General features: G+C 42.9%; 1 protein-coding gene across 3 annotated transcripts in view; it reads left to right on the top strand.

The window, feature by feature from the left end:
* The first annotated feature begins 15940 nt into the window (after positions 1 to 15940).
* cblb (Cbl proto-oncogene B, E3 ubiquitin protein ligase) overlaps positions 15941 to 23101 on the top strand; it is a 67947-nt gene continuing 60786 nt past the window's right edge. The window contains exons 1-3 of one of the 3 annotated variants that reach the window (XM_062406324.1): positions 15941 to 16181; positions 17045 to 17222; positions 17643 to 17893. In XM_062406324.1, the coding sequence (XP_062262308.1) occupies positions 17055 to 17222; positions 17643 to 17893 (419 nt within the window). In that variant the 5' untranslated portion in view covers positions 15941 to 16181; positions 17045 to 17054. The remainder of the gene's footprint in view (positions 16182 to 17044; positions 17223 to 17642; positions 17894 to 23101) is intronic. The other 2 variants (XM_062406323.1, XM_062406322.1) reach the window with 2 other exon arrangements.

Raw genomic sequence — 23101 nt, 5'->3', positions numbered from 1 at the left:
GTAGTGGTTCCGTATTATCTGCTCACTCTTTGAGTCACGCAGCTATACAGTTAAATTCTCTTTAAACACACACCTGGGCACTACACTTGGTCGGAAGGACCCATACGTGCGAGCGGCGTATGTGCCCCCTGTATTTTACTTTCAGTCCAGCGGACCTTTATTTCTGTTTGTCATGTGACTTAATTTCTGTTGCGGTGTGCCGTGCCTGTTTGCATTTCTGTTGACGTTTAATTTGGTCTTGGACCTTAATTTAATTTGGTCAAAAGACATTTTTATTTAAGTTTGGTACTTACTGACCGTTTTTTAAGTTTACATTTTGCACTCACCATGGCTTTAACTTGGTCCAGCGGACCTTCATTTAAGTTTGTCATGTACTTAATTTCTGTTGCGGTGTGCCATGCCGCTTTGCATTTTTGTTGATATTTAATTTGATTTGGTCTCGGACCTTAATTTCATTTAGCTCAAATGACCTTTAATTTACGTTTGGTCCTTGCTGACTGCCTATTCAGTTCTACATTTAGGACCTGCACTCACCATGGCTTTAACTTGGTCCAGCGAACGTTTATTTAAAGTTTGCCATGCCACTTAATTTCTTTTGGCGGTGTACCGAGCAGTTTTAATTTCTGTTTGTCATGCGACTTAATTTCTGTTGCGGTATGAAGTGACGCTTTGCATTTTTAGTTGATATTTAATTTTATTTGGTCTCTGACGTTAATTTAATTTAGATCAAATTACCTTTTATTTATGTTTGGTCCTTGCTGACCGTCTATTCAGTTCTACATTTAGGACCTGCACTCACCACGACATACACTTCCGGTCCAGCGGACCTTAATTTTGGTATCGTGCAAACTGTGGTGTCCTGTCATTTTAGTTTGTTAATTTCAGTCTCATCTGTGTATTTTCTGTTTCCTGTTTTATTTTGTAGTATCTGTCCCTTGTGTGCGGTTTCTATCTTCACTTCCTTTCGTTGATTGTCTTCCCAGTCCTCATCTGTGGTTAATTGCTCCTGCCTTCCCTCTTGTGTCTATTGAAGCCTCTGTGTCCCCCAAGCCCTTTGTCGGGTTGTACTAGTTGTTTTCTCCACACGTCGTGAGAGATGGTTTGTCTGTTCCTGCGGTTTCGACCAGCTTCTCCTGCTTCCTCGTTCCTTGTTCTCCGTGCGCCTTGTCGCCAGTGTTACTTTTGTTAGTGTTCCTGTTTTGTTTTTGTCTTATTTAAGACCTTTTTGTATATTAAATCCCCTTTTGTTATAACCTCTGCATCCTGGGTCCATCTCCTCCCTCAAACCGTAACACAAACTAAATTCTGGTGCGGTTGCTTTACCGATATATAATTCTGGTAGCATTTTATTATTTAGTCTTGGACTTAACTTTATCTATGTCTGATAACCTTAGTCATGTTCTACATTTTAGTTCCCCTATCATACCTGCACATATGACCTTTACTGTTGGTCTCCAGACCTTCTATCTCATATCATTATCATTCGGTCGCAGGTGCACTTTAACAAGACATCTCTATATTTCTATGAGATACATGTTATAACGATTGTCTGTTACCAAATTATACATTACTTTGCCTAGAATACTATAACACAAGGTAAGACTCATCATTATCTCACTTCCCCTGATCTACCTTCTTCGTCTTATTTCTTATGGGGGTATTCCTTTCGATGCTCTGCTCCATCCCCTTCTAATCCTGATGACATCTCACAGGGGTCTAAAATGACAAACTGTAAAACAGTCATATCTTCTGTGTTCGCAAAATAAATATTGTAATTGGAAAACAAGTCTCTCCTGATTGAAGTTTGGTTTGGCTATTTTCTTCAAGGTTATCAGGCAATAACCCTAAAATAAAGTGTGATGGTTCTAACGGTATGTCTATAAATAAACAAGTTTGTATTTCCCTTTATATTTTTTGCCAGTATTCGATAACTTAATAACCCCAAATATATGTGTGTGGTGTCCCACCTTGCCACAACCCCTCCAGTATTGTGCTGAAGTATTGCTCCATTTAGATGTTATAAGTGGAGTTCTGAAGTATCTCATTTAAATCTTCAATCCAAATTCCCTTCGGTTAGGACTACTGGTTACTCTGTGTCCCTGCTCGCATGAGTTTTCCCATTGTTCATCAGAGATTATTGTGTTCATCTCTAGTTCCCATTTTTCTTTAATATCCATATTATTCTCCTTTAGTTCTTCCTGCAATATCCTGTATAAATGTGATATTAACCTTGCTTTCACTGTTCCTTCTATTGTCGATATGAAAAAGTGTTCAATTCTGGATGGTGCTGAGCAGAGCTGTTCCTATTCTTGATGTGTATGTAAATAGTGTCTTATTTATAAATATCTGTAAAAGTCTTGGTTTGGTAACTCATATTTCTCTTTAAGATGTTCAAATGACTTCAATACACCTCTTTCGAACCGCTGGTCCAGTACTACTATACCCATCCTCCTCCATCCTTCAGAACAACTGTTTGTTTCTTGGGATACCCAAGCAACCATTGCTCGTAATTGGGATGCCCAGTAATATTTTTTCAGGTCAGGCAGATTCAGGCCTCCGGTATCTTTTGGACATAGTAGTCTTCTAAGTTTAAGTCTGGGTGGTTTGCTTTGCCATATAAATTTGGATAACCATTCGTCCAGTGCAGTAAAAGTGGCCGTAGGAAGATATATAGGTAGTGATTGAAAAAGAAAGGGCAATATTGGCAGAACGTTCATTCTTATCGTTTCTATTCTTCCTATCAAAGAAAGTGGCAGGATTTCCCATCTTGTGAGGTCTGCTTTTATGTGGCCCATCAATTTTCCATAGTTGACCTCGAACAGTTTCGATAACTCTGTTGTATTAATAATTCCCAGGTATCTAAATCCCTGTGCCCAGTGAACATTAAGCCTTCCTGTTAGTTGTATAGGCCATTGTCCAACTAACATCATTGCCTCTGATTTTGATTGGTTGATCTGATAGCCAGAGAGCTCTCCATACTCTTTTAAAGTGTCCGTCAACGCAGGAACAGATATGACTGGATCACTTATGTAAGTCAGTATATCATCTGCATAGAGAGATTTCTTATGTTCTCTATTTTCCATGTCCTATATATCATTAATTTTCTTATTCTGTCTTATAGCTGCTGCCAAGGGTTCAATATTTATAGCAAAGAGCAAGGTACTGAGGCGACAGGGAGACTGTCTCACCCCTCTCTGCAGGTCGAAGAACTCAGAACAGCATCCATTCACTCTGACACGCGACTATGGGTTTTTGTATATGGTATGCTATGTATAAGTCCCAGTTCACCATATCAAATGCTTTCTGTGCGTCAAAACTTATGAGCATTGATGTCTGCTCATTTTTCTTAGCACATGTAATAATGTTTAGGGTTCTTCTTATATTATAAGCACCCTGTCTGCTGGGAATGAATCCTGTTTGATCCGGGTTAATCAGCGTTGTAATATGTTTTTGGACTATTCGTGATAAAATACTTATACTTAAATACAATAATTCTGGTCATTACATATCAGGCTAATGGGTCTATATCCTTTGCAGAGTGTCCTTTCCTTCTTTATGAATCACAGATATAATGATCCTTGACCATGTCTCGGGGGGGGGGGGGGGGGGGATGCAAATGCATCTGCCACCTCCTTGGGATGAGACACTGTTCTTGCCAATGTCTTATGAACAACCTTAGAGACAGTTTGGTTGGCCTGAGCTTTGCGAAGTTGGAAAGCTAGGAGGCGGCTGGCTCTGTTGCCCATCTCATAATATCTCTGTACGGAGAATTGTAGAGCTCCCTCTGCTTTATATGATAAGAGCTTATCCAAGGATTTTCTTGCCTTCTTAAGTTCTGTGGCAGTAGTACTTGATCTAATATTCTTGTGTTGTATTTCTAGGAGCTTTTATCTTGTAATCTAGGTTCAACTGTTCCTCTAGTCGCTTTCTCTTGAGTTGTGATGATATCTATTATAACTATATAAATTGTATAAAATTGTCTCATCATCTCATCGTCATCCGCTTATCCGGGGTCGGGTCGCGGGGGGAGCAGCTCAAGCAGGGGGCCCCAGACTTCCCTTTCCCGGGCCACATTGACCAGCTCTGACGGGGGGATCCCGAGGCGTTCCCGGGCCAGTGTTGAGATATAATTTCTCCACCTAGTCCTGGGTCTTCCCCGAGGTCTCCTTCCCACTGGACGTGCCTGGAAAACCTCCCAAGGGAGGCGCCCAGTGGGCATCCTTACCAGATGCCCGAACCACCTCAGCTGACTCCTTTCTAAGTAAAGGAGCAGCGGCTCTAATCCGAGTTCCTCACGGATGACTGAGCTTCTCACCCTATCCCTAAGGGAGACGCCAGCCACCCTTCTGAGAAAACTCATCTCGGCCGCTTGTACCCGCGATCTCGTCCTTTCGGTCATCACCCAGCCCTCATGACCATAGGTGAGGATAGGAACGAAGATCGAGCGGTAGATCGAGAGCTTTGCCTTGCGGCTCAGCTCTCTTTTCGTTACAACGGTGCGGTAAAGCGAACGCAATACCGCCCCCGCTGCTCCGATTCTCCGGCCAATCTCACGCTCCATAGTACCCTCACTCGCGAACAAGACCCCGAGGTACTTGAACTCCTTCACTTGGGCTAAGGACTAATTTCCTACCCGGAGTAAGCAATCCATCGGTTTCCTGCTAAGAGTCATGGCCTCAGATTTAGCGGTGCTGATCCTCATCCCAGCCGCTTCACACTCGGCCGCCAGCCGATCCAGTGAGTGCTGAAGGTCACAAGCCGATGATCCAATGAGCACCACATCATCCGCAAAAAGCAGTGACGAGATCCTCAGACCACCGAACTGCAACCCCTCCCCACCACGACTACGCCTCGATATCCTGTCCATGTATATCACAAACAGGATTGGTGACGAGGCGCAGCCCTGGCGGAGACCAGCACCCACTGAGAACGAAACTGACTGGCTGCCGAGGACCCGAACACAGCTCTCGCTTTGGGAGTACAGAGATTGGATGGCCCTGAGGAGAGACCCCCTTACCCCATACTCCCGCAGCACCTCCCACAGTTTCTCCCGGGGGACCCGGTCATACGCCTTCTCCAGATCAAAAAAAAACACAAGTGGACCGGATGGGCATACTCCCAGGCCCCCTCCAGGATCCTTGCGAGAGTGAAGAGCTGGTCCGTAGTTCCACGTCCGGGGCGAAAACCGCATTGTTCCTCTTCAATCTGAGGTTCGACGATCGGCCGAACCCTCCTTTCCAGCACCTTGGAGTAGACTTTACCAGGGAGGCTGAGAAGTGTGATACCCCGGTAATTGGTACACATTCTCTGGTCCCCCTTTTTGAACAGGGGAACCACCACCCCGGTTTGCCACTCCTTTGGCACTGTACCCGACTCCCACGCTATGTTGAATAGGCGTGTCAACCATGACAGCCCCTCAACACCCAGAGCCTTTAGCATTTCTGGCTGGATCTCATCAATCCCTGGGGCTTTGCCACTGCGGAGATGTTTGACTACCTTAGTGACCTCCACCAGGGAAATTGACGACGAAACACCATCAACCTCGAGCTCTGCCTCCAACATAGAGGGCGTGTTATTCGGATTCAGGAGTTCCTCAAAGTGTTCCTTCCAACGTCCGACGACCTCCTCAGTTGAGGTCAACAGAGTCCCATCCTTACTGTACACAGCTTGGATGGTTCCCCGTTTCCCCCTCCTGAGGTGCCGGATAGTCTTCCAGAAACACTTTGGTGCCGACCGAAAGTCCTTCTCCATGGCCTCTCCGAACTTCTCCCACACCCGCTGCTTAGCCTCCGACAGATGGAGAGATGGAGCAGGGACCCCCTACTATATAAATTGTATAAAATTGTGTTTTATATTAAGCTGGGCCTAATGCCAAAAAAAAAAAAATAAAGTTATTTTCTAAAAAAAAATTTTGATTAGAACATTAACATTCTAATCAACCAAACATTTCGCGACCCCCCTGCAGTACCTCCGCGGACCCCCTATGGGTCGCGGACCCCCTGTTGAAGACCTCTGGTGTACATTATAGAAAAAAATAAAATCTTTCCCTTTAGGATTTTTAGTTCTCCATGGGTTACAAGTCCCAGTTCCAAGATGAAATTATTCAGTGTATGTGTTTTTTGGACTTTGGGGTCCTTTTTCTATTGGGTTCCTGTCCTTATTCCCATCTTGCACTACATTGACATCCCCTCCAATTACTAGCATACCTTTTGAATTGTCAGAAATTATGTTCACAATTTCTTTGAAATAACCTGGATCGTATTCATTTGGGGCATATACATTCAAATGAAAATCTCAGTTCCTCCAACACCGACCACCATGACGTATCATCCTGATTTATCCTGCACCGTCTTTTCTACACTAAAGGCCAGAGTTTTACTAGTTAAAATCACAACCCCTCTTTTTTCCCATTTGAGGCACTATACACTAAATTTATAGCCTGGATGCCAGACGAACTTAGCCCGGTCTGGAGTCGCTCCGTTGGGGAGAAATTATGCCCGACCGGGCCAATCAGATTGTCAGGGCGGGCTTTATACGATGATGGACAGATGATCAACAGTAACGTCATCAACCACGTCTTCAAAGTGCCCTTGGTTTGAATTCATTTTCAACAAACATGCCTGCCGCTGGAGAGCTGAGATGTGTAGATGCTGCCATTGAGTCTGTTTTAGAAGACATCGACAGCGCATTCATTTTGAAAGAGGAACAGAGAACGTGGAACAGAGAACTTCGCTGTTTGCTCCGTTAAATGTCGGGTGTCGGGGGTAAATTACGTATTCTCCACTCAAGCCTATGTGGCCCCCCCTCTCTGATTTTATCTTTATCACTGCTTGTGTGGCTGTAGTGGATGGGCAGAGGGGGACATTTAATAATTTCATTGGTCAAATTAAAACTCCAGGACAACAGAAGGGGACTTCAAAGTATGGGATGCATATTTGATCATTTATATCATATAAAATATGTCATCAATATAGTTTAAGATCGTTTTTCAGTGTGTTTCCTGGTGCAATACACTCGCATCAAGCGCAAAAAATAGACTCGACGCCGAAACGATCGCTGCAAGGTGCGAGGCAGCCTGTGCGCAGCGCGGCGTTTCAGCCTCCAGTGTGACCGGCACAAAGTTTTAACATGGGAGTGGATGGGAGCCAGCTGTTATTTAAGGCTTGGCGCTGCGCTGAAGCGTCGCTTCGGCATCGCTTCAGCGTCCGGTGTGAACCCGGCGTTAGTAAATAACTCACAATGCGTTGCTTAACATACGTCACATACTACGTTGCTCTGATTGGTTGTAGGTCTATCCAATTGAGCGAAGAGGAATTTTATTTCCTGGTCAGTTGAAACGCGCCCCATAATCACAGCCCAATGGAGCGGTCTCAGACTCACATTCTGACTAGAATTGTGAGTCTGACAACGTCATTCCCTCCTTAATGCTCTTTCTCGGATAAGTGGGTTTCTTGTAGCAATGCAATTGAGCATTTCATTGTCTTTTTTTTTAGGTTTAGTCCATGGTTATTATAACTCACTACGGTCAATTTATCCATGTGGATAACAGTACCCCTTCATTCTGTCTTTAAAAGTCAAAATATATTTTCCAGAGATATACCCGTATTCAAAAAACATCTTATGTGACTGCAAAATTATAAAATTAACATGTAATTTCCACCATTGTGGAAAACAAGAACACACAATCAAAACAAGGGAGAAGCAGACTTCCAAAAACTTCTTTTAAATAATTAAGATTAAGATGCATTTATTAGTCCCAAACACATGCACAGACATGCAAAGGCACACTCATGCAGGTAGGGAAATTTAACCTCTGCTTTTAACCCATCTGTGTGCAGGACACACAGAGCAGTGAGCGACCCTGTACGGCGCTCGGGGAGCAGATGTTGGGGAGTAATGTGCCTTGCTCATGGGCACTAGACTGGGTAGGGAGACTCTTGGATTTTTTAACTTTCTATGATAAAATGAGCCAGAACATATTAATCTTACCAAAGAAGCTGAATCTTCATTTCACAGCCCAGAGTGTTTCCAATTGTTCCCTCGCCATCATCGCAAAGGAAGCTCCTCAAATCTGCACCGGTCATCACGTTTGCTCTGCTTGATGTTGAAGTCTCAGCCTAGCTATTCCGTAAAAGTTCCGCCCGGAGCGTCTCCCGTTCGTCAAGGTGCACATGGATACCGATCCCATCAAGTGTTTGCGCCGCATCCGACAGTGTCATGAAGGTCTTAGCTCCGGACCTCAGGTGAATTTTCAGCTTGGCAGGGAACAGCGATTGAGCTTTTATGTTCTTCTCTTTAAGCTGCTTTATCACCTCCCTTACTTGCTTACGTTTCTTCTAGATGTCAGATGTGTATTCTTGGTCAAATAAGATCTTCAGCCCTTTGTATATGTTTCCACGCTTTCTGAATGACCAATTCCTTTGTTCTGTAGGCGAGGAATCTGACGATGATTGATCTCGGGGGGCTCCCCTGGGTCTGTCGGTTTCATGATCAGAGATCCACACATTTTGCTCTTAGGCTAGCTAGTTTTAGCAGATAGCGAAGGGCTCTTTCGTGTCGTTGTGTCTTATCTTCGGCAGCACCCAGCCTTTGTTCGTATTCTGTCACTCGTTGCTCCAGCTGTGTTGTCCTTTCAGCTACCTTACTGAGCGCAGTTTCTACTTTTGCCAACAAGTTTTTGGTGTCTGTAGAGGCCTCAGAGTGCTCCTTTCTGAATGTGCGCAACTCGGCCGCCATGTTCTCTTCATTACCTGCGTCACTCTGACTTTGTTGGTCTTTGTTGGGTTTTGGAGTTTTGTTCTTCTTTTCTGTCTCAAACGCTCGTCATCACGGTTAGTTGTGAGTAGTTTAGATGAGAAACAAAAGTGTAATTACATTTTGGCTAGTTTTTAAAAAGTTCTCCTCCGGGAGGTTCTGTATCAGGGTGCTGCCTCGGTCATGACGTCACAGGAACAATCCGAGGGCTTTTAACCCTCTTATTCCCAATGTCAGGTTCCCAGGGAGACAGGGTACTCTCCCTGCGTCCCACTGACCAATCAAACAAGCCTCACTCTTTTCCCAGTTCACTTTTGCTGTCGTAGCCTTCTCATATAATGCCAGGCTGCCCTATAATTCTTTGATGTCCCCCTGACATTGGACAAGGACGTTTGCATTGTCAGCATAAGCTGCTACTATTATAGGGGGGCTGTAAGCCTGGTCAGGCAGACGCAGGCCTTTCAACTGAGTCCTGAGCCGACATAGAAGAGGTTTGATGGTCACGCTGTAGAGCTGGCCTGAGATGGGGAATCCCTGCCTGATCCCTCTTTTGACTAGTACAGGTCTGCTCAGCCCTCCCCACACCTTCACAACACATAATCATTATATAATAATTTCATCCAGGACAGAAAGTGCTCCCCGACACCAAAGGCCTGCAGTGTGAGACGAGTCTCCAGTTTTTCAGCAGGGTTAGATCCCCTTTTTTTGGCAAGAGGGATATGACAGCCTGGAAGAAGTCCTGTCCCAAACGACTCCTTCAATACATCCAGCAGGTCCTGTCCCATAATATTCTAGAAATGTTGTGAAAAATCTGCCAGTAATCCGTCCAACCCTGGTGCTTTGCCTGCAGCCATTTTTGACACTGCAGTGGTCAGCTCCTCCAGAGCGAGACACTCTGAGCTCCGAGCTGTGGAGGTGGCACGTACGTAGGGGCTCCTGGAGCTCACGGACTCAGGCAGTGGAGGTGGTCTCTAGGGGCTTCTCATGGAGCTCGGACTGACAGGGGTCCAACCTGATAGTTAAACAACAGCAGCAGCAGCAGCAGCAACCCTGCAACAGCTTCCCGTCACACCGGTCAGAATACAGTCCCTGACAAAAGTCTTGACGCTTGGGTACGAGTTGACCTTGAGTGCCCCTCAAATATATTTGTAATCCTTTTTTTATTATTACAAGAAATGGCTAATTTCAATCCCAGCAGCTTTTGAAATAATGTTTTGGTGCCAAACGATACTGCTGAAAAGCATTCTAACGTTCACAGATTACAGCCTCACCTGTGATCAAGCACACCAGACCTTCAAATCAACTGCAACTTGACCTCTGACAACATGCCTAAGATTCACCCTGAGACCAAAGCGTTGATTATCAAGAGGCTGAAGACCAGATCCACTGCTGAGGTGGCTGACACCTTCAATGTGTCTCAGCGTCAAGTACAAAGAATAAGAAAAATATTTGAAGAGACTGGAACTGTTTTTGACAAGCCCAGGTCCGGCAGACCCCGCAAGACATCTGCTCAGGAGGATCGTTTGTTGGCTCGCAAATCCAAGGCCAGACCCTTTTCCACTGCAGCAGAGCTCCACCAGGCCTGGTCGCCTCAAGTCCCTGTGTCAATGAGGACAGTTTTTAGAATTCTGTCTCGAAATGGCCTCCATGATTGAATCAGTGCCATGGATCATTGCCAAAAAAACATGTGGCATTTGCCAAGGCCCACAGCCTGCTAAAAGGATGGACGCTGGAAAAGTGGCAGAAGGTGGATTTCTCAGATGAATCTTCGGTTGAATTACATCACAGCCGCCGCAAATATTGCAGGAGACCTACTGGAGCCCGCAAGAAATCCAAGATTCACCCAGAAAACAGTTAGGTTTGGTGGCGTAAAAATCATGGTCTGGGGTTACATCCAGTATGGGGGTTTGCGAGAGATTTGCAGGGTGGAAGGCAATATCAATAGCCTACAATATCTTATTTATTTTAGTATATTAAACATAATTTGGGAGGGTTTTAGCTTTCATATGAGTCATTTTTAAAACCAATGGATTAATTAAAAGTCAGGTTATAAGCTGTTGTTTCTACAAAATGGATAAGTGACAAGACTTTTGTCAGGGACTGTAGAAATCCACCGCGTGTCTCCTCATCTCGGCTTGTTCTGATGTTAGATTCCCATCCGGCAGCCGGAAACACACCATCTGCTTCCCCTGGATCACTGATCTCTCAGGTTAAAAAAGAAAGTGGTAGGCGCGGCTATGTCCCTTAATTGTTGGAAAAGAGCTCGGACCAGAGCTCCTTTGGCCTTCTCCTGGAGAAATGAGTTCAGTTGTCTTTTCACTATTAATTGGTCCGTGTTATTAGATACACTCTCCAGCTCCTTTATATCTTCCTCTATCTGCTCCATTGCTCTTTTAAACTTTTCTGTAGAGTAGGAAGTGTACTGCTGGCAGAACACCCTGATTTGACCCTTGCCGACCTTCCACCACTGAGTCATTGAGGAAAATGAGTCTTTCTTGAATCCCCAGTTGGTCCAGAACAGTTTAAAATTCCCATAGAAATTAAAATCATTTAAAAGCTTAACATTTAAATGCAAAAAGGATCCAGGCTTTCAAGCAGGAGATAAAAGCAGCTCTACTAAAACTAAATGATTGGATGAGTGGATTTGACAGTTTGCAAATACACCCCCCACTACCCAACTTGTTCTTTAATAATTTAATAACCTGCCTGCCACGATCTCTGTGCTGGATAAAAATGTTCATGTTTAATGAGTCAGATAAAAAAACAGGGACTCCAGCGCTCAGGTTAGAGCCATGGCTGAGTATGTGCTGTTAATTTACATGCATAATCATGCATGTGAATTAACTCTAAACTATAAGTGAAGTGCAATAAAATTCCTCCACATTTAAAGGGAGAAGGAACTGTTGAATTTATAAAAACGTCAACAGTTTCATCTCCCCCTGGAATGCACTGCCCTCTAGTGGAATAATGTCAGACCTCAAACTCAAATTTGATAGGCCCTAACTGATAATGAAAAATGATGCACTAAAATGTGCTTTTATTTAGCTATTAAGAAAAGGCTCAGTGATGTGGAAGGTTTTCTCTGTGTGTTTAAGACATACCAGTCAAGTGCAGTGCAGGTGCAGTGCAGGTGACCTGAAGTAATGTGATGAGATGCTTCTGTATATAGTACATACCAGCATGAGCGTCAGCCATTCTCGAATATAGTGAGTGAGAGGAATTACTAAATGACTGGTGTAATGTTTACCAATTGCTTTGTAAATACAGCTTCATAAGATTCATCAAATTAGTATTTTAAAGGCAACTATCAAATATGCTGTCAGGCTCCATCAGGGCTCAAGAGGATTAATTTACTGAAGCATATTTACTCCAATACAGTACTAAAGTAAGATTTTGAGGTATTTGTAGTTTACCTGTTCAGTTCCATTCCATGCTAGTCTACTTGATATTTCCACCCTACTACTGGGAACTGTATATTATGGCAGAGCTTTAGTGACTTTATATATTTTACAAAGAAAAAACACTGATGCATACTGACTACATGATTGTTTTAGACATAACTGTTCACAACTGCTCTACCTCAATCAACTACAACGGTACTATGCTGCTTACAATGTATGCTTCAGTAATAATGACATATAATAGTACACACAGTTTCATAAAACATAATACTAAAAGTATTTTTAATTTGGTGACATTTCATTCCATGTTCTCCTGCACGTGGCATCTATTGCACTTCTGTCCGTCCTGGGAGAGGGATCCCTCACATGTGGCTCTCTCTGAGGTTTCTACATATTTTTACCCTGTTAAAAAGGGTTTTTTGTAGTTTTTCCTTACTCTTGCTGAGGGTTAAGGACAGAGAATGTCACACCCTGTTAAAGCCCTATGAGATGAATTGTAATTTGTGAATATGGGCTATACAAATAAAATTTGATGATTGATTGATTTCCACAGTAAACATTTGGAGAATGTTTTTTTAAACATTCTTGAAAACTCTTTCCTTTGAGTGACAGATATAAATATTCCACAGGACTATAAATCACAGCAGTTTTCCAACACCTTTGTTTACATAGTTAATATCAAGTTTTTTTTGTTTGATGTAATGATTTCTCCAGAGGACTTGAATTATATAACACAGAATACATGACAGATTGGTAGGATAAAGATTCAACACCAATGCAATGTGTCCAATGATATAATGATTGATTAAAACTGATAGAGATTCATACAAAATGTCATTCACTACACTTGCTATGTGTCTGCAGCTCCTACACTACCCACCTGTACATTTTCTGCACCATTCTTCCCTTTCATATCAGGATTACCCTACCAAATAACTGCCAAGGTTAGGGGCACAAAGTCTGATTAATGCTCAGTGTGTCAGCGTTCTTTATTTCATAATCCGAGTTACAACATATAATTATATTACAGATAACAGCATTTTTTCTTCTTGATACCACTGGATTACTGTAAAAAGTTACAGTAATCTAAATACATATATATATGTATGTAGTCATCTTTGAGGGGTGACAATATAGGGTAAAAAAAAATCAACTTCATTGAGTTTTTTACAAGTAATCAAGTGGTATCTATCTCTATATATATATAGTTAGCCCTCCCCCACATGGATAACACAGATGCCTACATCAAGATGCTCTTCATAGACTATAGCTCTGCTTTTAATACAGTCCTCCCCCACAAGCTCACAAGCAAACTGCAAAACCTTGGACTCTACTCCACACTCTGTGACTGGCTGTCAGATTTCCTCACCGACTTTCAGAATTGGAAACATAACATCAAACCGCCTTGTGATGAAGACGGTACCCTGCAAGGATGTGTTCTCAGCACTTTGCTCTACACACTGTTCACACACGACTGTGTCACCTCTCACAAGGACAACACCATCCTGAAATTGGCTGATGACACCAGAATCATCAGACTTACAACTGGCGGTGTGGAAACAGAATATCGACATTGGGTGGCAAGTCTGGTGACATGATGTGAAGAGAACAATCTCACCCTCAACACGGACAAGACTAAGGAAATGATCGTGGACATGAGAAAGGAGAATTCATCGGCCACTGTTCAGCCGTAGGCTGGAGATGGAAAGGGTGAGCAGCTTCAAATTCCTGGACATCTACATCAGTGATGACCTCACCTGGAGTCTAAACACCACCCAGCTGGTCAGGTAAGCACAACAACAAGCGGCTGTACTTCCTGAGTAGGCTATGGAAATTTGGCATGTCACCAAAGATCCTCAGTTACTTCTATTCCTTGCGGCCTGGGTTGGGGTTACTTCAGACTTGTTGATGGTGATAGTAAGGTCAAGGGTGGGAGAGCCTTTCCCTGGAAGGAAAAGTAGCTTCGGTCTTGTCAAGGTTGATTTTCAGGTGGTGTGGTGACATCCAATGAGGGATGTCAGTCAGACAGGCAGAGGTTTGTGCTGCTACCTGTGTTTCAGATTGGGGAAAAGAGAGAAGTAGTTGGGTCTCATCTGTGTAGCTGTGGTAGGAAAATCTGCGCGTAAATGACAGTGCAGAGAGAAGAGGAGGGGACCCAGGACGGAACCTTGAGGGACCCCAGTAGTGAGAGGACAAGGTTTTGGTACATATCCTCTCCAAGTTACCCAGTAAGTGCAGCCATTGAGATAGGATGAGAGCAGAGCCTGAGACACCCAGATCCTGAAGGGAAGAAATAAGGATCTGTTTTTTCACTGTGTCAAATTGGGACAGAGAAGAGAGAGGCTGCTGTTGCCGTGTAAAGTTTCTGAGTGACAGCAAGGAGGGCAGTGTCAGTTGAGTGGCCTGCCTTGAAACCAGACTGGTGAGGATCAAGAAGGTCATTCTTGTGAAGATAGGAATTACTACACACTCATAGTCCATGACACAGCAACCAACAAACTCGTCTTAGTCGACATGCAGTGCTTTCTTTGGAAATATATCTTCATACTCCAGAAAAAATAGCATATTGTACAGCAGTGTCCTGAGGTTGTGAAACGTCTATGAGTGATCCACTGATACGGTCTTTTGACTAATCCATTCAACAGCGATAAAATGTACCACCATGCTCAGTGGAATGTGAATGTGTGCTTTTTTACAAGGGTGATAAGTGGTCTTGAATTAACGAAAGAATTTTTTAAAAATTTGAACCAGGGGGAAGAACAGTTGTTCCATTGGATTCATGTGTTATCGTGTAAAACTGACACCGCTCATTGCCAGAGACAGAAAATGATCAAACATGCCACAGGACATGTGTTTGTGCGTGCGTCAGTGTGTGCGCCTGTGATGCTCGCTCATTAATTTGACTTGACTCCTCCAGGCATGTGTTGTTTATTCCATCTTGAAATACTACTGTTACATTCTTCCAAACGTTATAATTGGGTTATTTTGTTGTTATGATTGTTGCGTGGCTGTTAGATTAATTGTTGACTTTGTAGAAGATATGATGCTGTACATATTTCTGTCTCCCACACTGCGTCCTGTGTTATTTCCGCTACAACACTGATATGTCCAGAGAGAGGAGTGTGAATTTCTGTGGGAGTGGCCCTTCAGCTGTCACTCTCCTCCCTGGCAGCAACAAGACACGAGCATGAAGATGAAGCAATACCGGAAGTCGGGCCAATGCGCCTCTAAAATAAAACATACACCACTGGTGTTTAGGGCAACATGAGAAGAAAGTAGGAGTAAAGTAAAAGCAGTTTATTCTGAAATCATTCAAAAGAGAATCCTTGTCGCGTCCAGCCTTCGTCCTGACACCGGGCTCGCTACTCGCTCTCAGTGCGTCTAGCTTGCCGTCGGTGACACCCTCCCAGGGCATCGGCGCGCGCCTCGTCGCTTCTGCCATTGCGTTGGTCGGTTCCTGGAAAATATTGCTTCACACTCACATCGAACCTCCCACCACTGTAACAGCTGCATCAAGCCAGTCGAACACAGGCAAGAAGCACCGGAAAAGGCGCTATGCCCTCAGAGTAAAGGGAGAGAATGTGACACGATCGGCTTGAATGGACGAGTATCGGAGGGATTAGAACAGGATTCACTCGACCTAAGATATCTGATGGAGAGGAACGTTTCAACAAAGAAGACACAAGGCAGCTAGAAAATGCAAATGCAAAGTGAATAACATTTCCCCTGAATTGTGATCTTTATTTTGAAACGTGCAACAGGAAGTTACCTTTTATATTGGCTGGCTTCACGTTGATGTCGCTGTACAAACACGTTTATGAACTCATCTCCTCCCGATCAGCCTTTAAACACCACCCTGAGATATGGAGTGTTTGTAGAGGAGGAGCAGGGTCACAAACCCACACACTGGATACTTCATCACACTCTTTTTAAACTTGGACACTCCTTTTTCTGTTTGTGTTTGTATGTTCTCTCGATGTGGATCACATTCAGGAGGGATCCAAGCAGTCATCCCCTGGTGGTTTGGTAAGTTAGGACTCTGTCTGTTTTCGGCAATGATCGATTCCTGTGAGTTCCTGTTGAAAACGCCACAGGGATATGGAACAGAATCTCTGCTCCGCTTGTGTTACTTGTTCCTGCTGCTCACAGGCGCTTGAAGAACCAGCAAACGTAGGACGGTTTGATGGTTCTTTAGTAAGAACAGAACTCTACGAGCAGACAGGAGCAGGAAGGAATAGATCACAATGTGCGTGTAAATCAATAAACCACCTATAATCAGTGAGCAGGTCTGCACCATCACTGCTGCTCTGTGGCTGAGGCACAGTGCCACTCGGGATGAGAGTAGTTGGTAGAGCACACTGTCTCGACCTGACGCCAGCCTGTGAACATCTCAGGCTACAGTCAAATCCAAGACGTCTTTCATGTAGATGTGCTGCTGAACAGCACTTAAGAGACAACCAGAGGTGATAACATCAATATGTGTGTTGTTCTTACAGTTCCCCAGAGACTGTTTTTGTTAATGAACCAAAGACATCAATATCTTCTCTGCTGTTCTTTAAGTTGTGACATCCTCCATTCTTAACCCTCAACAGGAGTAAGGTTAAACTACAAAAAAAAACTTTAACAGCGAAACAATATAGAAACCTCAGCGAGAGCCACATGTGAGGAATCCCTCTCCCAGGATGGACAGAAGTGCAATATAAACCGACTCTCTGAAATAACACAAAATTAAAGAAATTGAAATATCTGTCAATGGGTAGGAACCAACCTCAGGATAACTGATTATTTCCACCATCAAAGACAGGTCAACATATCATCAGGAATGGTATTTCAAATACATTTTGAATAGCAGTAATCATTGGCTGTAATTATTCCTTTATTTGCTTCAGTGTTTAGGAAATGGCAACTGCTCTCAGTGGCCGAAACCCCGGCGGACGTGGACAACAGGGAAGTAAGGGTCGGATCTTAGGGATCATTGACGCCATCCAGGATGCAGTGGGACCTCCGAAACAAGCAGCCGCCGACCGCAGGACTGTGGAGAAGACCTGGAAACTCATGGATAAAGTTGTACGTTTTGAGTTTTAAACCTGTCAGGCCTGTCTGCCAGATGGAAGGAGGCACAGTCTTTGTTGTAGGTGCACATGGAGAGTTGGAGCTATTGCAAATGGCTGCATGTGTTCCCCTTAATATTGTCTGATAGTGTATTTACTTAATTTAATCATTTGTTTGACAGCCTCCATTGTTCCACAGTATGAATGGCACATATTATTATAACTCATTAATAATGCGGCAGCAGAGGACTGTTTCATTAATTTGCTTAAACAGGTGCTCAGTGGTAACTTTGTAACATGAATGAAGTACCCTTCAGAATCCATCAAATTACGTGATGCTGCTGTGTTGTCAAATGTCAGCTTAGTTTATGTGATGTGTGAATCTGACAAAATGTCAGAGCATAAAACAAATGTTTACTGGATTTCTTTGCCACAGGTCCGATTGTGCCAAAATCCAAGACTCCAGCTAAAAAACAGTCCTCCTTACATCCTGGATATCTTACCTGACGCCTACCAGCACCTACGGCTTATACTGAGCAAATATGAGGAGAACCAGAGACTGGCACAGCTCAGTGACAATGAATATTTTAAAATCTACATCGATAGCCTTATGAAAAAATCCAAACGGGCCATCCGGCTCTTCAAAGAGGGAAAGGAAAGGATGTATGAGGAGCAGTCACAGGACAGGTAAACGATCTTCTGACTCAATTTTTTTTTACTATATATACAGTTAAAATGTAATACATTCATTTTACATGTCCACCTGCACATCCTCCCCACACTCTGTGGCCATGTTAGAATTGCAGTAAGTAAATTCATTTTAAGTACCGATGTGAACATGTGATTTGTTCCATTTTAATTTGTCTTGTCTGGCAGGATGTAGTTTATATTTAAGAGTAAGTGATGATGAATGTGATATGAGTCGACTCTGTGCCTGTGAGTGTTCGTTCAGGCATCGTCATGTAGTTCATTCACACCTGGACATAGTCGGAGCGTCGAGGGAAGGACTCCTGTGTCAGAGGCCTGTCCATACCTGGTTGTAGGCTTCATTATATTTTTAATTGCCGTATGTTGCGAGAATAGACCATCACAATTGTGTCGGGATTTCCTCTGGAGTTCGCCTTTCACATGAACAACAAATTCTCTGGTCAGACACATTTGAAACAACAACAGAAACCTCAGGAGCATTCAAGGGGGGGGGGGGGGGGGGGGGGGTTCTCACAGGCTCACTGGAACATTCTCCAGAGTTCCTATGAGGCTGCCCGGAGCGCCTCATTGATACGTTTGTGTTCGCACATACAGCCCAGCCAGAATACATAATTTTGAAAACATGTTGGCTTAAGAGATTACAATAATAGTGGGGCACAGAAGTTGAACAGAAGTTAAAGTTCACTACCTTGACTTTTCTCTGGAAAAATACCTTTTTAAGTGACTATAATCTTGTGATACCTCCAAGGCACGCTGACCTAAGGAAGTTTCATATATTATAGTTTTCAACTCTTTTGCAATTCTGAGGCTACGCTCTGTTTTGGCCACATGGTTCAAAGGCTGTGTGCAGGTTTGAGTTGGTTAGAGACATAGATGCATCCTGTTCAATTGTCATTGTACTTGAACAATTATATAAGACACATCATTTCTTAACCACTGACAACCATGGTTCTCATGTCAATGTGGAACTCTACATTTGTGGATGTTTAATTTCATCTGAACGAAATTAAGCTACGTTTCATCAGTAGCTGCACCTTTTGTATACAAGTATAATTTTATGGATAAATGAACCAAGCGCTTACAGCAAGAATTCTATCCATTATTTACTCACATCGCTCACACTGATTTTCAGAGTTAACTGTATTTTAATAAGTTACAAGTTGCTAATCTTTAAAATAATCTAATTGTCATTTCAGACACAATTACTCCTATTTTGTTTCAAATTGATCATGACTCATCAATGCACAGTTTGATTTGATCCCAGCTTTGTCAATGTTGTGATAGATGACAACCATCGATTGGATGACAGCAGAGGGGATGTGGTGAGCAGGGACATATTCAGCACAAACCAATGTCGTTGTCACTTCTAGTTATCTGCGTGTAACAGCCAATGCTGCTGCCATTCCTTCTGTATGCTTGATCTTACAGAGGATTTTTTACTGAAAATGTCATGCTCAAATGTCATGTTACTGTACTGTGAGAGAAGTTGCTAACATTGCTTGCAGAAGGGCTGCTATTAGTAAGTCAACCAAATTACAAGAAAAAGCCCCTCCCACCCCCAAACAATTTGTTTTGCATCATCATCATGAAATGGGACCTTAGAGCCTGGACTATTTCCTTTAACAACGACCTAAGGCCTTATGATCACTTAGCAATCATATTCACTGGAGCAGCGGATATAAGCAGAGTGAGGCACCATGTACAGTGTGGGTTCTACTGAGCAGTACAGTTGTGTAGGATCACTGTAAAATACGCTGTAAAAACAGCAAGGAAGTGGACTGGTTCACTATCAACCACTGTGCTGTATGTACCATAATACATGATTAAATGATACTGTGTCCAAAAAGGAGAGAGGACATTGAAAGTAATTATTTATTAAAGATTAGCACTTGAGATGATTGAGAGCGATTCTCAGGAGCTTGCTATGTTTGCCATGTGCAGAGGGAAAATCCCCATGCAATTTACATCCTGTTCATATACGTATTTCCTCTCTGGTTGACTGTTTGAAATATCAGTGTGACATCCCCCACTTTTATTTTGGCTCTTTCACAAACGTCTTTTGTGTAGAACAGCCCTGCTTTTGCAGCTTTATCTGTCACACAACATTATTGACAGTATTTGCAATGATCACGACACACTGCTGCTGAGGTTATAAAAAGGGAGGAAACCCAAGTTAAGATCAAAGTTGAATCTCTTAATTATAATTTAGCAGTTTTTAGTTTTAATAGTTATTTTAATATTTCTCAATATCTCCTCAAGAAACACACAGAAACCTGTTTCCATCAGATTTCATGCAGGTTTAAACAAGAATCATGACATGTCCCTTTCAACTGCATCTTTCAGATTTTTTGTTGAGCGACACAGCACTTTTACACGTAGCACGTTATAGCACAGGTCACATTCACTCACTCACACAACAGCAATTTGAGGTTCAGTGTTTTGTCCAAGGACTCTTTGGAATGCAGACTGGTCATTGAACCACCAACCCTCTGATTAGTGGACGACCCGCTCTACCACCCGAGCCACAATTGCCCACAATATAATATGATATTGTATTCTGCAGGCACGGTGTGAAGGTGTAATTCCTAAAGCTTCTAATGTTCTACTTCAAATGTCCTGCTGTTTTTGCAAGTATTTGTCATTCTAGGCCCATAAAGAAGAGTTTTAAACCACGACCTGCACTCAAGAGAAAAATTATTTGAAATTTATTTTGATAATATTTACTGACTGAAATTGTGAAAGGTGCAGTGTTAAAAAAAAACACACACGTATCACGATATAATGGTAATACACCAACCACTACAATCACAATGAATCCCATTTCTCTCTGTGCCACCTTTTATAGAAGTCTAATTTAGACACGTAGAGCCCAAGACCTTGACCAAAACATTTTAGGCTTGTGCTTGCATGTAGAGAGTTTCCCCCTCAGCTATATATTGCTATGTGATATGGTTTTTCTTTCTACAGTCTGCTTAATCTCCTTGTATAGCTGGATGGATTATGAGCTATGACACAATTTGCTCCTGTAAAAGACCACTTCCCCTTCAACATAGATGGAAGAAACAAGTACAAAGAATACGGCTGCTTCTCTTTGAAGTTTCTCCTCTTCAGTGTATTTGCTTTGTCCCCCTCAATATTTATAGCCCTTAGGTCCTTGCCCCCGTTATCTACTAAGGCTTCTCAATTTTGATAAAAGTCACTATGTTATTGAAGAAAATTGGGTGTGTAAGTGAGAGTGAGAAGAGTAAGTGGGAATGACATGAATCTGAGATATCAATGCATCAAATAACTGCAGATGCACAGCATTAAGTTCACATTATAATGGATGTAGCTGCTCGCACTGTGTTATGGTAAACATCAGTCAGCAGAAAGTTTATTCGGATGTGGGAGGATGTGAAGAATCTGCTCAGCCCTTTTTATCAGCAACTCTGCGAGTGTATAAATTATGTTTTACACAACAGTCAATATCCTCTTACAAATATACATGAAAAGAACACATCCTCTTAGAGGAACATGTCAAATCTATATCCAGAGACATGGGTATACCCATATGTGGCCTGCTGGGCCTTTGTGGCAGCCTGTCTAGCACAAGTCTGTTTCATATGCTTGATTAACTGCTGTGATCAGCCCCCTAATGTTTCCTCAGGGCTGCACTCTATTTTAAGACATCCATGCGTCACACCCAACCCCCCAGCCACATTACCCTGTCTTCATTGTCCCAGACGCCACATCTGACCACCTGATCTCCCATCCCCCTGCATCCTTCTTTTCCAAATGCTGAGCAGGACAAGGATGTGATAGGAATATTAATTAGGAAATTAAAGAACATAAGAAAATTACAAACAGCTGTTATTTTATAGAAGTAAAAGTCTCCACAAGAACTTTCTCCTCTTACGTTAAACTCTCATGTCTCTTTGAGTTAATTGTCTTTCACCCTGAAGTTTCTTTTGCCACTTAAGCATGAATTGTATTTCCATTTGTAGCCTCTTTTGATGAAATACCAGGGAGCTCCTCATGTGAGTCTGCAGGTCGTTTAATTTAATTAGACAATTTAATTAATTATTTTTTTCCAGAACAAATCTTTGGCTCTGTTACACTGGCAGTGACTGAGCACCTCCTCTCTGCCTTAGTAAAGAGTGATCTGTGGAGTGTTTGACTACAAGTTACAATGTGCTGGTCATCTGTTGTTCATGTTGGCAGTTAATGGTCAGCAGATATACTTCTTTATTCAGCCAGATTAATCTTTTCTGAGATGGAAAATGTTCTCAGCAGAAGTCCTGCAGCCACAGCACAAAATGACAAACACAGGAGCTGTCAGTTCATAACTCACTGCTGCACAGGATCAGTTTGCTGCATTAGATCCGTCATTTTACGAGGCTGAACTGAAACTTCATCAACACACCCACTCACTTGTGCTGACTACACCTCAGGAGGATCTCCTTCTGGGTTCTCACCTGGGCTGACTTGGACATTCTCCAGAGTTGTAAGGGGGCTGGTGGGAGAACCCTTTTTTTTTTTTCTTTTTGCATCTGACGCATGTTTGAAATATCATCAACACACTACTCACTTACGGTTAATCATGCGGTGTCAGCGTCTCCAGACTTTCTGTGGACGTCATGCTAGGGAACTTGTCTGATAGGCCCTCGCTCGTACATTTGCCTTCACACATACAACCTTCTAGACCAGGGGCGTCCAATTTTTTTATCCCGAGGGCCACATATAGAAAAAAATAAGAAGGTCTGGGCCACTCACGCCGCCTCGCCCCCCTGCCCTGGAGCGGACTGTTGACGGTGGGGGGACGTGGCGGCATTCAGAGGGACAGCTGCAATACAGTGGGCCATAGTCCATCACATTACATTTAATTTAGCTGACGCTTTTATCAAAAGTGACTTACAATAAGTGCATTAGAGGGTACAAACCCAGAACAACAAGAATCAAGAAAGTACAATTTTTTCAAAAATAGAACAAAACTACAAATTTCTATAACTAAGTACCATTTGAGTGCAAAAAAACCTACTTTTTTTTATTACATTTTTATTACATTTTTTCATTTATTTTTTTTATAGGCGGGCGAATTTAAAATGGATGGCGGGCCGCAGATGGCCCGACAGGGGGTCTAGCTCGGCCCGCCGGATGCAAGGCATGCTCTAAATAAAAAAAATTTAAAAATTAAAACTGCCATCTCAC

The sequence above is a fragment of the Platichthys flesus genome, chromosome 15 (genome assembly GCF_949316205.1).
Source record: "Platichthys flesus chromosome 15, fPlaFle2.1, whole genome shotgun sequence".
Classification (NCBI taxonomy): Eukaryota; Metazoa; Chordata; class Actinopteri; order Pleuronectiformes; family Pleuronectidae; genus Platichthys; species Platichthys flesus.
Note: the sequence above shows the minus strand (reverse complement) of the source record. Positions and strands in the feature narration are given on the sequence as shown.